General features: G+C 42.9%; 1 protein-coding gene across 4 annotated transcripts in view; it reads right to left on the minus strand.

Moving 5' to 3' along the window:
* The window catches only part of SLC11A2 (solute carrier family 11 member 2), a 132,456-nt gene that overhangs the window by 26,632 nt on the left and 87,241 nt on the right, over window positions 1–18,583 (minus strand). For all 4 annotated transcript variants that reach the window (XM_077483666.1, XM_077483665.1, XM_077483667.1 and 1 more), the window contains exons 14-15: window positions 10,601–10,674; window positions 9,942–10,095 (exon numbers count right to left, since the gene is read on the minus strand). In XM_077483666.1, the coding sequence (XP_077339792.1) occupies window positions 9,942–10,095; window positions 10,601–10,674 (228 nt within the window). The remainder of the gene's footprint in view (window positions 1–9,941; window positions 10,096–10,600; window positions 10,675–18,583) is intronic.

Below are 18,583 nucleotides of genomic sequence, written 5' to 3' on the forward strand. Positions count from 1 at the left end.
CAAGCAGAATTAAACTGAGGGGTGTCAATGTGATCCGAGAGTCCAAGAGCTGAATCTTACCTTAGGGAGGCAATCTTCTTATTACTGAGGAAGATTCTGGCTTAAGCTTTGTCCAAGACTGGACTGGAAAGCATAATTTGGAAAGGCGATTATCCATCCAACAGTTTGAAAGAACTGGATGGTCCTTTGGATGTTGGCAGACAAGGTTCTGGCTGGGGATTCCTTCAGCAGGTGGTCCCCCAGGTAAGGTTTGGCATGAATGCCCTAGGTTTGTAGAAAAGCTAGAAGTGGGGCAAGCCCTTTTGTGACCACCCAGGGTATAGAGGAGAGCCCTAATGGCAATGCCACAAACATGAAGTGCTGGCCTACCACAGCAAAACATAGAAACGTTGATGTGATTTGAAAATGGAAATATGGAGATAATCATCTTGTATGTCTACTGAAGCAAGAAACTCTCCTTGTCTGAGGGAAGCAATGACAGATCTCGTAGATTCCAGTTAGAATTTCGGAACACAAAGAAATCTGTTTAATCTTGTTGTGATAGTAGGCTCACTTTTTGACCTAAAATAAAGAGAGGTTTATACTGGCCTGCTCTGCGCACTGCTATTGCACAGAACAGTCCCTTGCCTCCACTTCTGAGGTCCCCTGCCAGTGCTGTCCGCTCATCCTCTTCTCTGTGTGCCCCCATAGCAAGTCACTTCCTATGGGGGCACTAGTGTGGGCTTGATCCCAAGCCGGGCTGCGTGCATCAAAAGACACATTCAATGCGGCTTGACCCTGTCTCCTCCACAGTGCTGGATCTATACAGGACTCAGTTAAGTATATGGGGGGGGGGGGGCGCGACAACTAGTGAAAGTTTTTTTTTTACCTTAATGCAGCTAATGCATTACTATTAAAACAAACAAAAAAAAACACCTTGTGAAGTCTTTTATTTGGTGGATAGGTTTGGATTAAAAACGTTTAAACTATTCTTTTGAAGGAACTGGTATAATCTGAGGCTGGTGCAAGGCAGTCATTAACCTATCTTTGGTCTTAAGCTGACAGATTGGAAAGTAAGAAAGCAAACGCCAACAGGGCTTATGGAAAGGCTCAGTTTTGATGTTGCCACCTGGAGAGAATAGAAAGACCCCTTTAAGTACAAGGTAGAAGCCGTAGGAGTAGAAGACTTTAGGCTTTTTCCTATGAAGTAGGAGTAACTTTCCCCTTCCTACTTGCTTGAAGAATTTGCAAAGGAATTCCCCAAAAGGTGTGTTTACCATCAAATAGCATGCGTAGAAGACATTTCTTACAAGCATATATAGCAGATCAAGCTTTTAGCCACAAAATCCTGCGCATGCTCACAGATATAAAATATGCCAGAGACTTGTCTAATGACAAAATAACAGGGCTGAAGACATCTGCTGTAAGTCTTCTAAGAGCAGACCAGTTTGTGTTCTCTAATCATTGGTCTCAATCAGTTGGCAATAGTCTGGTAAATATTCATGGAAGAAATTGCACCCTGCAAGAGCAAATAAGGCCTTTAAAGAGCTTCAAAAACACCTATTAAACAAAATCCCAAAGAGGGCATATTGTAAATCAGTGGTTCTCAACCGGGGTTCCGCGGCGATCTGATAGTCAGTTGCAGGCAGCTGACAGAAGGATCACAGGCAGAGATAGGCAGGGAAGCGGCTGGCACCCTATTGCCTGTATCGCGCTGCTGCCCCTCGGCCCCTCCTCCTTCTCCCCTCCTGTCCTTCCCGAGTGCTTGTAAGTGACATCATCTGGAATGGACAGAATAGGAGGAGGAGGAGGGGCCGAGGGGGAATAGCGCGCCACTGGAGAAGAAAGTGATGACGTGCCCCCCCACAATGTGCCCAACAGTCTGTCCCCTACCCTATGTAATGTGCCATGTCCCATGCTGTCATGTCCTGTCATGTGCCCTGCCCCATGTCATGTGCTCTGCTCGTCATGTCCCCTGTCATGTGCACTGCCAGTGGGGCATGATCAGGGAGGCATGCACTGTCCTGTCACCGTTTGAGGAGGCCACAAGGATGGTGAGCAGTGACAGTGCATGCATCAGTGACACTGTACCTCTTGTCCACCTGTTGGAGCATACGCTGCATGGAATAATGGACAGGGCACTTAAAGGGAGGACAGAGGCAGGAAGAGGAGGACTTCCTTGCCTCTCAAGGCCCCCTTTATAAGAGGAAGAGGAAGAGGAAGAGGAGGAGGAGGAGGAAGAGGAAGAGGAGGAGGAGGAAGAGGAGGAGGAGGAAGAGGAAGAGGAGGAGGAGGAGGAGGAGGAGGAAGAGGAGGAGGAGGAAGAGGAGGAGGAGGAAGAGGAAGAGGAAGAGGAGGAAGAGGAGGAGGAGGAAGAGGAGGAGGAGGAAGAGGAGGAAGAGGAAGAGGAGGAAGAGGAAGAGGAGGAAGAGGAAGAGGAGGAAGAGGAAGAGGAGGAAGAGGAAGAGGAGGAAGAGGAGGAGGAGGAAGAGGAAGAGGAGGAGGAAGAGGAGGAGGAGGATCCTGCAAAGCCTGCGGAAGGATCCTCATATTCTTCGGATCAAGGAGAGGGACCATTACTGGCTGGCCACTCTCCTTGATCTACGGTACAAGGGTAAGGTTGCCGACCTTATCTTGCCGTCGCAGAGGGAGAAGAGGATGAGACATCTCCGGGAGGCCTTGCAGAAAGGTCTGTGCAACGCATTCCCAGAGACTGGGAGGTTACAAATTCCTGGTCCTGGACAACGTGTTGCTAAGGCATCAGTCAGAAAGAGCGGTGGAGAAGGTGGCCGTCTGACCGATGCGTTCAGACAGTTTTTTAGTCCGCAGCCTCAAGGTATGATGGGTTCCAAGCAACCATCGCCAGCGTCCGATTTACATGGTGCAGGAATACCTAGGGGCAAGGTTAGACTTGGACACCATTCCCACCGAAAATCCTCTGGCTTACTGGGTCTTGAGGATGGATCACTGGCCAGAGCTTGTACAGTATGCAATTGAGCTACTGGCCTGTCCTGTATCCAGCGTTCTTTCGGAACGCACCTTCAGTGCTGCTGGTGGCTTTGTTACCGACCACAGGGTGCGCCTGTCCACCGACTCGGTTGATCGACTGACCTTCATAAAGATGAATCAGTCTTGGATCACCCACAGCTACCAAACACCTGAAGCTGATGTAACCAAATAATTTTTTTTTGAAATATCACATCCCTTCAAGACTGCCTATGCTGAGTGACCGTCCTGTTATGTTGTCTATCCTCTTCCCCCTCTGCTGATATGTTGGAAGAACATTTTTGGTTCTGGGTGATGCCACAACCCAATTTTTAAGCCCCTGTTTAATAGGGGCGTTTAATTACAATTTTTTATGCAATGCTTTGCAGCAGGGCTCATTCCTGCACCACAACTAGAGTATATGGGAGAGGTTGCAGTGTCGTGGCACCAGCGCCTAAGGCCCAATTTTTCAGCCCCTGTTTAACAGTGGCATGTAATTACAATTCTTGATATAATATTTCACAGCAGGGCCCGTTACTGTGCCCACCGAGAGTAACTGTGAGGACTTATAGTGTTGGGGCACCAGCACCACAACCACCAAAGGCCCAATTTTTCTACCACTGTTCAACAATGGCATGTAATTACAATTCTTGATATAATCGTTCACAGCAGGGCGCTCCAGCGCCCACCAAGAGTCACTTTGAGGGCTTACAATGTTGTGGCAACTCCAACACCTTGTTCCGCCATTTCTGCAGAGCATATAGGGCAGGCCCCTACTTTCAAACATCCAACTTACAAACGTCTCCTACTTGCAAACGGAAGGAGACAACAGGAAGTGAGATGAAAAAAGACGGACGGCAAAACAAATTATACAGGGGTGATAACCCTTCCCTATGTTTTCCAAAAAGCTTAAAAATAGATTTTTTGACTGGAGCTACACTTTAAAAATGTACCAGTTCAAAATTACAAACAGATTCTACTTAACACAACAAACCTACACAGTCCCTGTCTTGTTTGCACCGCCTGTATACTGCTGTTCTGAGTATATAGGGCCTGGGGGCCCCACGTCTTTCCTTTTTTTTTATATGGGTACAGGGTTCCCCTTAATATCCGTACAAGACGCAAAGGGGCTGATAATGGGCAGGGGGGGGCTACCCATGCCATTTTTCTCAATGATTTTCATCCATATTGCCGGAACCAGATATTACATTAAAACCGCAAGCAGTTTTAAATGACTTTTTTTCCGTTAAATGTTATTTTGTGCAGGGACTGTTCTAAACACGGGAAATACGTGGCACTTCACAGGCATACTATAGACACCCCCCAGGAACGATATTTAAAGGAATATTTCACTTTTTTTTCCACTTTAATCATCATTAAAATCAGTGCTCCCGCAAAAACGGCCATTTTTAAAAACATTTTAGGCATTGACCCATGTCCCCTGGGGCAGGAGCCAGGTCCCCAAACCCTTTTTAGGACAGCATCTTGCATATTAGCCATTAAAATTAGCACTTTTTATTTCGAACGTTCGAGTCCCATAGACTTGAATGGGGTTCTAAAGTTCACACAAATTTTTGGTCCGTTCGAAAGTTCTGGTGCGAACCGAACCGGGGGGGGGGGGGGGGTGTTCGGCTCATCCCTAACCAGGAGTATCTCAGTTTTTATATCAAAGCAATATATCTAAACCCCAGAATGAGAGGAGGGACCTCTGTGTCCCGTGATGTACTCCAAGAAAAGGATTTTTTGTGAATATCAAGTATGGCTCTTTACAAGAAAGAGCAGCCAATTCCAAAACCCTCCTTGCTGAGGATATAGCAACCAAGAACATTAACTTCCTTGTCAGAAGGACTTGGGGAATATGCATCAGTTCAAATGGCTGTTTGTGGCTGACAAAACTAAGTTCAAGACCCAAGGGTTCAAAGGAGGTCTGACTGGCGGATTAAGCCGCATCATCCTTTGCATAAAAACCCCAGAGCAAAAAGAATGTGAAGCAAGTGGTCTTTGAAATAAGATAAAGCTGAGACCCGGCCCTTAAAAGTACTCAAGGCCAACTTCATCTCTACCCTTAATTGTAGAAAGGCAAAAATTCTGCCTATGCTATACGTCCGAGGGTGCCAACCCTTGGATTCACACCATGGATATATACGTACATACATACATACACAAAAGTGAGTACATCCCTCACATTTTTTGAAAATATTTTATTATTATATCTTTTCATTTGACAACACTGAAGAAATTACACTTTGCTACAATGTAAAGTAGTGAGTGTACCACTTGTATAACAGCGTAAATTTGCTGTCCCCTCAAAATAACTCAACACAGCCATTAATGTCTAAACCACTGGCAACAAAAGTGAGTACACCCCTAAGTGAAAATGTTCAAGTTGGGCACAATTAGCCATTTTCCCTCCCCGGTGTCATGTGACTCGCTAGTGTTACAAGGTCTCAGGTGTGAATGGGGAGCATGTGTGTTACATTTGGTGTTCTTACTCTCTCATACTGGTCACTGGAAGTTCAACATGGCCCCTCAAGGAAAAGAACTCTCTGAGGATCTGAAAAAAAGAATTGTTGCTCTACATAAAGATGGCCTAGGCTACAAGAAGATTGTCAAGACCCTGAAACTGAGCTGCAGCATGGTGACCAAGACCATATAACGGTTTAACAGGACAGGTTCCACTCTCCATGATCGACCATAGAAGCTGAGTGCACATGCTCAGCGTCATAGCCAGAGGTGGTCTTTGGGAAATAGACGTGAGTGCTGCCAACATTGCTGCAGAGGTTGAAGGGGTGGAGGGTCAGCCTGTCAGTGTTCAGACAATACACCACACACTGCATCAAATTGGTCTGCATGGTTGTCGTCCCAGAAGGAATCCTCTTCTAAAGATGATGCACAAGAAAGCTCGCAAACAGTTTACTGAAGACAAGACGACTAAGGACACAGATTATTGGAAGCATGTCCTTTGGTCTGATGAGACCAAGATAAACTTATTTGGTTCAGATGGTGTCAAGCGTGTGTGGCGGAAAGCAGGTGAAGAGTACAAAGATAATAAGTGTGCCTTGCTTACAGTCAAGCATGGTTGTAGTAGTCATAGTCTGGGGCTGCATGAGTGCTGCCGGCACTGGGAAGCTACAGTTCATTGAGGGAACCATGAATGTCAACATGTACTGTGACATACTGAAGCCAAGCATGATCCCCTCCCTTTGGAGAATGGGCTGCAGGGCAGTATTCCAACATGATAATGACCCCAAACACACCTCCAAGACGACCACTGCCTTGCTAAAGAAGCTGAGGGTAAAGGCGATGGACTGGTCAAGCATGTCTCCAGACCTAAACCCTATTGAGCATCTGTGGGGCCTCCTCAGAACAGAAGGTGTAGGAGCACAAGTCTCTAACATCCACCAGCTCCGTGATGTTGTCAAGATGGAGTGTAAGAGGACTCCAGTGGCAGCCTGTGAAGCTCTGGTGAACTCCATGCCCAGGGGTTAAGGCATTGCTGGAAAATAATGGTGGCTACACAAAATATCGACACTTTGGGTCCAATTTGGACATTTTCACTTAGGAGTGTACTCACTTTTGTTACCATGGGTTTAGAGGTTTAGACAGTAATGGTTGTGTGTTAAGTTATTTTGAGGGGACAGCAAATTTAAATTGCTATACAGCTACTTTAAATTGTAGCAAAGTGTAATTTCTTCAGTGTTGTCACATGAAAAGATATGTATTTATCTATATACACACACAAATTTATATATATATATATATATATATATATATATATATATATATATATATATATATATATATATATATATATATATATATATATATATATATATATATATATATATATACACACATACATACATACATACATATACATATATACACACATATATACATATGCACACACAGTTTTTGTTTTATCCTGCCTTTTCTCCCCTTTATGTCAATATTTTGTTGACCCACATTTTGATTTAATTAAAGCCTTTAGTCTGTTGGGATATGCCTCTACTAACTTTGCACATTTAGACTTTGCAATATTTGCCCACTCTTCTTTACAAAACAGCTCAAGTTGAGTTAAAGTTGATAGTGACTGTGGATTGTAGTCTTCAAGTCATTCCAAGTCTGGGCTCAGACTAGGCCATGCAAGGACATTCACCTTTTTCTTCAACCACTGTGTGGTCATGTGCTTTGGCTCATTGTCGTGTTGGAAGGTAAACCTTCTTCCCATTGACAACTTTCTGGCAGAGGGCAGCAGATTTTCCTCAAGAATTTTATGGTATTTTCCCCCATCCATTTTTCCTTCTATCCTGACAAATGCCCAGTCCCTGCTGCAGAGAAACACCCCAATAATAGAATATTACCACCTCCATGTTTTACTGTAGGAATGGTGGTATTTGGATAGTGAGCTGTATTGGATTTCCACCAGACATATTGTTTGGCGTTGAGGCCAAATAATTCAATTTTGGTCTAATTTCACCACCTTAAAACACATCTTGAAAATTCTGTGCCCACATGGAAAAAGGTATTACGGTCAGATGAGACTAAAATGGACTTATTAAATGCCATCAAATTACTGAGTAAAATCGGCTGCCCTCTGCCAGAAAGTTTTCGATGGGAAGGTTGTTTACCTTCCAACATGACAATGACCCAAAGTACACAGCAAAAATGATCACACAGTGGTTGAAGGAGAAAAAGGTGAACGTCCTTGCATGAATATCTGTGGAATGACTTGAAGACTGCAGTCTACAAAGTGTCACCAACAAATGTAACTGAACTTGAGCAGTTCTGCAAAGAAGAGTGGGCAAATATTGAAAAATCTAGATGTGCAAAGTTAGTAGACACATATCCCAACAGACTAAAGTGATTCAACAAAATACCGACATTGGGGTGATCCTTTTTCCAACTCCATGATTCGGTTTTTGATTTTTTTTTTTTTCCTGACATGTTGGTATTATATCTTTCACTTGGATGTTATAAAAGTAAAGAGTAAGAGTAAGTAAAGAGTAAATACAGCTGGATAAAACAAAAACTGTGTTCTGTCTTCATTTTAGGCTGCAAAACAACAAAATAAGATTATTTTAAAAAGGAGGATGATTCTTTTCTATACCTCATGTGTATATTTATATCTCTACAGTAGAATTAAGAATGCTTTCAGAAAAAAAGTGTTAATAGTTTATTTTTATCAATTAACAAAATAAATGGAAATTAAATATACAGAAGAGAAATCTAAATCAATATACTTGCACACAGTTTTTGAAGGAACTTGGCAAAACTATCAGCAATATGTTCCAAAATTTTGAAGAACTAACCACAGATCTTCTGTGGATGTAGGCTGCCTCAGATCCCTTTTTTTTTTTTCCATGTAACCCCAGGCAGACTTCCAGGAGGCCTTGTTCTTTATGCTGATAATTTTTGATGACATGGGCTGTATGTTTGGAGTCGTTGTCCTGCTGCAGAAAAAATATGGGGCCAACCCCTGTAATTCTCAGCTTTGAGGACACCACCGATTGGTCAATGTTGAGGACCATAGATGCAGTAGTTGGCCACGGAAACAATGCAGCAGATTAAAGACACATCTTGCTTACTTCCCTTTGACATTGGAAAATGTACAGCAGTGCCATCAACACAGAACTGGCAGAAACCAGAGGGACCCAGGTACACCCATCTACAGCCCGGAGAAATCTGGTCAGAAGTGATCTTCATGGAAACAGTGTGGCCATATAGCCATACCTCCGACGTGGAAACAAGGCTTCGAGACAACAATGCATAAAAAAATAGGAACTGGGGTGCAGAAAATGTCAGCAGGTTCTCTGTACTAATGAGCCAAAATTTGTAATATTTGGCTGTAGCAGGAGGCAGCTTGTTCGCCAAAGGGCTGGAGAGCACTACAATAATGAGTGTCTTGCAGGCAACAATGAAGCATGGTGGAGGTTCCATACAAGTTTAGGGCTGTATGTCTGAAAATGGAGACTCAGTCAGGATCAATGGTGTCCTTAATGCTGAGAAATACAGGCAGATACTTATCCATCATGTCATAGCATCAGGGAGGTGTGAGACTGACCCCAAATTTATTCTGCAGCAGGACAACGACCCAAATCATCAAGTCTGTCTGGGATTACATGAAGAGACAGAAGGATATGAGGCAGCTTACACTCAGAGGATCTGTGGATAGTTCGCCAAGATGTTCGAAGAACCTACCTGTTGAATTTCTTCAAAAACTGTGTGCAAGTGCACCTAGAAGAATTTATGCCGTTTTGAAGGCAAATGATGGTCACATCAAATATTAATTTGATTTGGATTTCTCTTCTGTTAATTTACTTTCCATTCTGCTAATTGATAAAAAAAACTATTACTAAAAATAAACTATTCTGAAAGTATTCCTAATGTACAGCATTTTTTCACCTGCTTAAAACTTTTGCACAATATATCTATATCTATATATATCCCAGGCAACTATTAGATCAGCTATGGTCTTCTACAGCTCTCTCTGCTGATAAATACAATGAGAGCACTGTCCCCAAGGAGATTGTTAGACAAAAGGAAATGCTGCATTTTTGTTTTCCATTGTACAAAGTCATATTGCTCTTCCTAATGCAAGATGAAGTCGGCAGCCAGGTGAGCATAAATAAAATTCTTTATTTTTTCACAAGGAGTACAAAGGTTATACAACAGCCAACATTGACATGTTTCAGACTGAAACCCATCAGTGTTGGCTCTTGTATGGAACTTTTGTACTTCGTGAAGAAATAAAAACATTTTTTTTTTTTTATTTATGCTCATCTGGCTGCCGACTTCATCTTGCATTAGAGGACCTCTGATTGCGTTTGGAGACTGCTAGTCGGGCACGGCGATTGCATGAGGAGAGCTATAGCCCTTTCCAAATATGGTATTGGGTAGCAGCACTACAGTTTTTTTTAATTGTTCTTCCTGCTCTATTTATGATAAGCTACTGCAAACATCAGTATCATACTCACCAAATATGCCACGAAGCAGAGATATGCAACAGATAAGATGGCCGCTCCAATATACAGACCAATGTTACCAAGGGCTGACACGTATATGATCACAAAGTATATGTTTATGCAGCATATGATAAGGATCAGGATGCCACCAGCTATCTTCCAACCCCTGTGATGTTAAGGAATAGATTGTTAAAATAACCACCTTTATAAGGAATTAGCTTCAGTTACATTACTAGTTTACAATGAAATATCACTTATACAGAGAAAAAGGCTGCTACCCAATGGTGACCAGAAGGACAATATCATTCACATAGAAAAGGCCAGATATGCCCATCTTCTTCTAGTATGGTCACCCGGGGAATTAAGAGGACAATAAGGCAAAGGGTAAACCACTGCTCAAAGCATAATACTGCATGTGGCAATATAATAACATGCCTACTTCAAAGCTGCTAAGAGAAAGGCTAAGGGATGTAATGAATCTGGTCAAACAAGTTAAAGTTAGTTTGTCCCTACTAAAAATGTGGCTAGCAGCACCTTGCAAAAAGTAAAATATATATTGTAAATGTGAAAGATATGGACACAGAGATGGGGTTTAGGAAACTATACAATGAAAAGGAAATACAACACCCCCCAAGCATATAAAATGACATACTTTGTGTTTATATACTTACAGCCCATTTGCAAAGTCATTCATTACGGACTTCATGCTGGTGAATGTTAGCACTGGGATCAGAGCAAACGGAAGCTAAAACATAAAGGAGAAATGATCACTGTCACAGTTGTGGATAAGACACCTAACATACAGTATAGGGTATAAGCACTGCCCAAACACATTGGTTTTGTTTTGGAAAAAGTGGGGAAGGGTTAGAACCTGCGTACAATTTGAGTATTGACAGAATAGAAAATGATTGTGTGCCAAATGAAAATGTGTTCGATTTTTTCTGCACATGTATACCACGCATAAAAGGGAGTGTATATACATTCCTGTATTTATGTTGTCAACGGTACTTTAGTAACACATTAAAAAAAAACACAAAAAGATAAAGTGGTTCTAAAGCCTAAATATTTTTTTAACCACTTGCTTACTGGGCACTTAAACCCCCCTCAGTACCAGACCAATTTTCAGCTTTCAGCGCTAATGCACTTTGAATGACAATTGCGTGGGCATACAACACTGTACCCAAATGAAATTTTTATCATTTTTTTCCCACAAATAGAGCTTTCTTTTGGTGGTATTTAATTACAGCTAGGAGTTTTATTTTTTGCTAAACAAACAAAAAAAGATGCAAAAAAAATAAAAAAATCATGTTTAATAGTTTGTTATAAAATTTTGCAAACGGGTCATTTTTCTCCTTCATTGAAGTGCGCTGATGAGGCAGCACTGATAGGCTGCACTGGTGAGCACTGATAGGCTGCACTGGTGAGCACTGATGGGCTGCACTGGTGGGCACTGATAGGCATAGTTAAGGCGGCACCGATGGGCACAGATAAGGCGGCATGGATGGGTGGCACGGATGGGTACCACTGATAGATGGGACTGATGGGCACTGATAGGTGGCACTGATCGGTGGCACTGGTAGATGACATTGATGGGCACGGATATGTGGCACTGGGGTGCAGCAGCTTTGTTGAGGCAGATTGTGGGCACTGCTGGGTGGCACTGTGGGCACTGCTGGGTGGCACTGACAGGGGGCACTAACTTTTTATTAAAGTTTTACTGGCAGGGGGCAGGTGGGCACTGGCAGGGGGCAGGTGGGCACTAGCAGGGCTGGCTGTGATCGGGACTGATGTCCCGATCACGGCCGCTGGTGATCGGCTTTTTTTTTCTCCTCGCGCTGTCAGCCGATTACCGGCTCCGTTATATCACATGATCAGCTGTCATTGGCTGACAGCTGATCACGTGACAAGGGGTCGGGATCGACCCCTTGCACGGATTGGTGATCAGGCAAGTCTCAGACTCGCCGATCACAGAGAGCCCCGCGCGCGCCCCTCAGGGGGCACGCAGGGCGCTCGTGCACGGGACTACGTCTATTGACGTCGTCCCGGAAAAGGAGATCCACGCTGTAGCCGTTATTCGGCTATAGCGCGGATCTCAAGTGGTTAACCTTCATGCATTCCTTGCATAAAGGTAAAAAACGCTTGGGCATCAGCACCCTGCCTCACCCCTCCCACTTTTACTTACCCGAGTCCTCATCCGATCCAGCGCTGCGCACGTCTGCAGCTCTTCTCTCCCCGCACTTCAATATCCCACTGGCTTTGGTGGGGCAGTGAGTCATGGGACACTTCATTGGCTGCAATGTTTGCTCTAGAAAAGGTGAATCACTAAGTAGTGTAGAAAAGGACAACAGCCAGAGAGCCTCTCTCTGCAAAAACAAATCAGTGCCAATATTTCTGCCCCAACAGGATCTGTTATGTCTTCCTATATATAACCAACAGAAGCAATAAAGGGAACATAGGAGGCCAGCAATACGAGAGCTGCCAGTGTGACTTGACTTTTGCTGATGCCTCTTCTATTAGGTAAATACCCCCTCTGCCCATGCCCCCCTCCCCGCTGTCACAGGCTCTGAATGGAGGGCAGGCAGACGCTTCATAGGTCTGCCCCCTCCATTCATAGATCAAGTTTCATTCATATAAGCTATGTATGGCTTATTGGAATTGTGGAGCTAGGTAAAAAGTGCAGGCATTGTCGGGCACTCTCAATGAGATCTTTAAATTAAACTCTGCCACACCAGAAGATTACAGAGGCAGGGGCAAGGAAGGCATGGATGGAGGAGATCGGACATAGGCACTCTTAGTGAGATCCTGCGACAGCCCATTTGATCAAATAACCCGTTTCATACCTGAAGATTACAGCAATGGGGTGGGGGGTATGGATGAAGGAGGAACTCACCTAACAGATGAGACATCAGCACAAGGAACACATTCTACTGACTGCATGTCCCTTGTGGTGAAATTTTTTTTGGCTGCAGCTAGGCTTTATGGAACAGGTGACAAATATACAGGGCAGCATTTCACTCTCTGCAAACTTCCACAGCTGCACATTTGTTTCAAGTCAGCGACTCTTTAAAGCAGTAGTAAACAGCACTTGTTGACTTGTACTACAGGTAAGCTCATAATAACTGAATATCTCCTAAGTGTGCACCGTATTGGGGATATTCACTATTTCTGCAGCCGGTGAGGTCACTGGTGCATGTGCACTGTGCCAGAAATCGTGGCTCCCGTGCACATGCGCAGGATTGACGTCACCGTGGCTCAGCCATTCAAACGGCCAGAGCACACAAACCCGGAAGGAAGACCAAGTGAAGATGGAAGCCCTGTCAGCGATGAAAGGCTTAGTTTTAAGGCAAGTCTTTCACAATGTGCTGGTATGTGTTGTATACACATTATGCTCTGAACTTGCAGGGGGATTTTTTTTTTTTTGTCAGACTTTACTCCCGATTTGCGCATCATAATAATACCAACGATGATGGGTTTACTGGTTAGATGTAATGATATATTTGGACTAATAAACGGTTTCTAAACCTCTCAATACATTACTATCATACAAGTACAATCTGCCAACCAAACAGAATTCAAGCTAAAATGAAGAATCAGAAAAATTATTATTTTACAATAAAAATCATAAAATGAAAAACAGATACAGCCCCTTTACAATAAAAGGCATAACATACCTAACACAAAACATCATCTTCATAAAAACAACACATACATTGCATATTAAATACATACTGCACATCTAACTTAAACTGAAAAAAGCCTCTCCCATTTAAAACTTGATGGCCCGTGGAAAGAAGCCATTTAGCAGCCTGGTGGTACGAGAGAAAACACTCCTATATTGCCGGCCAGACGGTAGCACTGGAAACAAGGCATTCACAGGATGGGAGCTATACTTCAGGATAGTAATAGTTCTCTGAAGACACCTCCCCTCCCCCAGTTCTTCAATACTCTTTAAATACATCCCTTTAATAATCTTCTACGTGGTTTTTATTAGCCGCTGACAGGCATTTCTGTCATGGACCATGCACATCCCTTAAAAGCAGAGAGCTATGAGATGTCAGCACACACTCGGTGGCAGCCTTATAGAACCTGAGAAGCACCTTCTCGGAAAACCTGCCCTCCACAGCTCCCTTAACCGTTTGCCAACCAGCAGCAGCAAAGCGACCTCCCTGCACTGGATCACGGACCTAGCACATGATCTTGCACGCTCAGAGGCAGGAGGCATGCCCACCAGCCTGGCTGCAATTCGTTTTAGCACATGCCGATCACAGGTCTCAGCCAATGATCAACTGCCCGCACCTGGTGATTGACTGAGATTCCCTGAATATGGCTCTATGAATGTAAACAACACAGAGTGGCATTCAGTGACAGGGGATCTGGTTGTTTGTTCATTCCAAAAAAAATCTCATGTATGTTGAGCATAGACATGTAACCAGTGCTTCAGATTCCCCCACCCTTCTCCCTAGCCTAACCTTAAAGCGGTAGTAAACCCGCACATACAAAAAAAAAAAAAAAAAAGGAAAAAAAAAACCCCCTGCAAGGCAAAAGGTATAATGAGCTAGTATGCAGCACATACTAGCTAATAATCAAATACTTACCTCAGAACGAAGCCCCCGTATCAGTGCCTGGTCCACGCCAAGGGAACTGACAGGTCCGGTGATGTATCAAATAGTGTCCCCCAATGGATAGTGTCCACCCTGTACTGCGCTTGCGCAGTACGGAGGACAAGTAAAAAAGTCAAACATCTCCGAAGATAAACGGCGCCTGCGTCCAGTTTCAAGCCCCACCATCCAAGTGGACATAGAGTTAGAATATAAAACAGGCGAGCAAAGCGAAGCCATGCCCGAAGCGTGGCGAGCGAACCGAGCCCGCGAGGGGCCCTGTTACTATGAGCAACCGTATGTCCACTTGGATGGTGGGGCATCAACCATGACTCACTGCCCAGGCTCCGTTCTTCTGAGGCTTTTGGAGTCTCCTTCTCCCCCGTACTGCGCAAGCGGTGTGCCTGCGCAGTACGGGGTGGACACTATTTGATGACCGGACACTTTTTGACAGAACACCAGCAACACTGCCGGACCTTCAGCTGGGGAATTCAGAGCACATGCGCCTGCTGACGTCAGCGGCTGCATTCATAGGGAATATCTCCTAAACTGCACAGGTTTAGGAGATATTAATTTTACCTACAGGTAAGCCTTATTATATGCTTACCTGTAGGTAAAAGTGTAAAATTTCAGTATACAGCCACTTTAAAAAAAAAAAAAAACTACATCTGAAAATAAATAAAACGTCAGTGGACACTAGAAGGGGTCATATGTATTATTATATGGAGTCAACTGGTCAAAAAAGAAAGATAAAATACTAAACAATCTTTCATAGCAGTCTTATTGATAATGGCACATTTGCCCCATAAGTGTGTTTGCTGCAGTCCTTGGCCTGTGCTAATCTCTACAATCACAAAGACCACAATGGAATAAATAGTAAAATCTACCAAGCTGCCCAAGAAACTTTATTTTTGCATTAAATGTAATGATACAGCAGTCATTGTTTATTGAGCCATTTAGTAGAAGACTTTCTGTATATAAAACATACAGTGAGCCCATTTAAGCTGCTTAATAATCATTTTAGATAGAGGAATCTAATTTCTATCTACCCTCAAGCACTCTCATAAACAGCAAGACTCTTCAATTTATTTATTTATTTTTTCAACAAATTCAATTTCAGTAGACTACCACTGTTAAACCAAGCCATTTATAAATATTAGTTGCACTTTTAGTGCTCTAAGCATTTATAGACAGTGGTAGGTCCCCTTGACAATCCAATTACAAAGCCTTAAGCTGGTTATAGACCGATCTAAATTGGGCTGGTTCAGCAGAACACAGTGGGAGGGATTTGCCCACCAAACGGATTATGTTGATGGGGGAATTGAGTGATTTTCTTTCCTTTAACCCGTGGTTTAAGGAAAGAAAATTGCATAATACATGTCCAGCCTTATGGATGTTGTAAAGAGACAGAGGCATCTTGGCATATGGAGATTGCCGCTTCCATCTGCTCTCCCTCGTGCTGGAGCACTGACCAATAGACAAAAGTGCTCCCCAGTCCTTTGGATGACACAGACGACCACTAGATAACCACACTACCATGCACAGGGTATAACACACAAAAAAATAACTGCTGGGGATATAGTGAGTCCTACAAGTTGCTGGAAGTAACATTTGGACTCACTAGAACATAGGCTTTATGAAGATAGCAATATCACTGAGCAATTTAATCACAGCTTTCATTCTGCAGATTTGTAGAATCAAATTGCAGTCAAGCATTCACATCCAAATACTGTACAAAGCATTAAACCATATCAAAGATTTTCATCTGCTGGGATCAACAATGTTGATTGAGGCAGATACTCAGCTCACTACAGAAATTTTTGTTTCAAACTCTTCATATGTATTGGGTAATTGTATTTATTTATTATTCTATTTTTCAGTCTTTTCTGTAACTGTATATGCTGCAACATCCTGAGGAAGCTCAAGAGAGCGAAACATGTAGAGAGAAATGCAGCATACTTTTGTACAAGTTTGGTAACATGTATGGTGATCTGTGAGAATCTGTACCATTTTTTGTACTTCAGTAGTTGTTACATATATCCATATTCCCTTTTTTTAGGAAATGTTTTTTGTATTTGTATTCTTAATAAAATTCTATTGATTTTATTTTTTGGCATGTGATTATCTTGCTTCTATACCTGGTACCGGTTACCCTCCAGCCCTTCTCTCCTTCCCCCCCCCCCATCTTTAAATATCAGAATTACTAAGTTTAGTCCAAAGGGTTTAAAACAAAATAAACTGCAATAGAAGCCATGAGCTTGGTACTGTTTTGTTCAGCTGCCTCCTGTCTAATGTACAAGTGATTGGGGCAGCTGTACAGCCACCCAGTCAATTTTTGTCAATGCTCCCCGATCTCCTCTGCTGTATACGACTCTGGAAGTGCTTAGATCTCAGCGTTTGTGGCTTCATAGCGGTCAGAATCCTGGCTCAAATGCAGGGTGCAGACCCAATGAAGCACAATCTGTGCTTGATTGGCTGTAGCAAAGGGCAGGGTGGACGTCATGGTTCACTAGACTCTTAAAGTCTTTATAAAGAGTACCTGTCACCTGCCCAATACTATCACATAAGGAGCTTGTTGTGATAGCAATAAAGTTAAAATCAAAAAATAAAATAGTAAAAAATATAAAATTTAACATAAAAATTAAAAAACAACTTAATCATGCTGTGCACACCCAAAATGTAAGAGCACGCACAGAATGCACGTGTATGTAAACTGCTATTGCACCACACATTGCATATTGCTGTGAATATCAGAGCGAGAACAATAATTCTAGGGCTATCAATTTAGGCGTACTCAAACGGATCAGCTGAAAAGGCATATGAAGAACCAACTATTGAGAACTTTGGGTAGCACAATTTTCAACATTTTGCAGGCTCACTCTGTTTTGGGGCTTGACAAATTTGATATCCATTTACTCCACACCATTTCTTTTATTCTCTACAAAAAAAATGGAGTGTGTGTGCAATAAAAAGTATTTCCATGTATCATTTCCTGAAAAAAAAAAAAATTAGGATTTGATAAATAGTTGTGCAAATATTATGCAATATAAAAGATTGCAACTACCACCTTTTTATTTTATAGGGCCTCTGCATTCCGAAATAAATAGAAACCGCTGCTGTAAAAATATATCTATATTACAGGGCTGCCACAGACAGTTTAAATATATGCAAAAAAAAAAACACATCAACTAAAGATCCAACCAATTCCTTGGAAACCTGGGGTATTCCTTTGTTTTTAGTATGCGTTTTGTGTCTTTAACCACTTCCCGTCTGACCTATTGTAATATGGCGGGGCAGGTGCTCTGGTATTCCAGGTGGATATGATATGATGTGCTCCTGCCCAACCCCTGAGGAGTGCAGCACTGCGATCCCTGATCCGACTGCCTCAAGCAGATTACAGTGATCAGTACCAGGCCACTGTGACTGGCCAAGGTACCATGTGATCACCGTGGCCAATCACAGTGATCAAATGATCGCAAACTGTCATACTGTAAATGGCATCCATTCATGATAGCATTGCTTACTATTGCGAACTCTGTAAATGGGCACAGTGATCACATGGCCAGGGCCAACCATAGAAATCACAATAGTAAACAGTCAGTCATGAACGAAAGACATTCATGACAGTTAAAAATGAAACTAGCAATCACAGATAAAAAAAAAATTCCCAATCACCTTCTCAGAATAGCGTAGTGTCACTATGGTGACATGCATAACTTTAACCTTGTATTAGTTTCCCGCAGTCTAAAGTACAGCAAAGCTAAGAGGGGGATAGAGAACAAGAACAAGGAGACAATCAGGTGTGCTGCAGTGCAATAAACACGCTGACAGGAGGAGAGAGAAGAGTGCCAAAGTGATGTATTCACCAGTGTTCTGCTTTTCCTTATTCACTGTCCGGTCACAGGCTGAGGATGGGGGAAGGGAACTGTGAGTGAAAGTGAAACTGAAGCAGTGAAAGATCAGGTGGCCTTTCCAGATAGACACAGCAGAGCTGTGCAATTCCCCGAATTCGTAGGACAGGAATAAAATTCTTTGGCAAGTAAAACCGCTTTTTTA

The sequence above is a fragment of the Lithobates pipiens genome, unplaced genomic scaffold (assembly GCF_037356315.1).
Source record: "Lithobates pipiens isolate NorthernLeopardFrog02 unplaced genomic scaffold, aLitPip1_a1.2 Scaffold_16, whole genome shotgun sequence".
Lineage (NCBI taxonomy): Eukaryota > Metazoa > Chordata > Amphibia > Anura > Ranidae > Lithobates > Lithobates pipiens.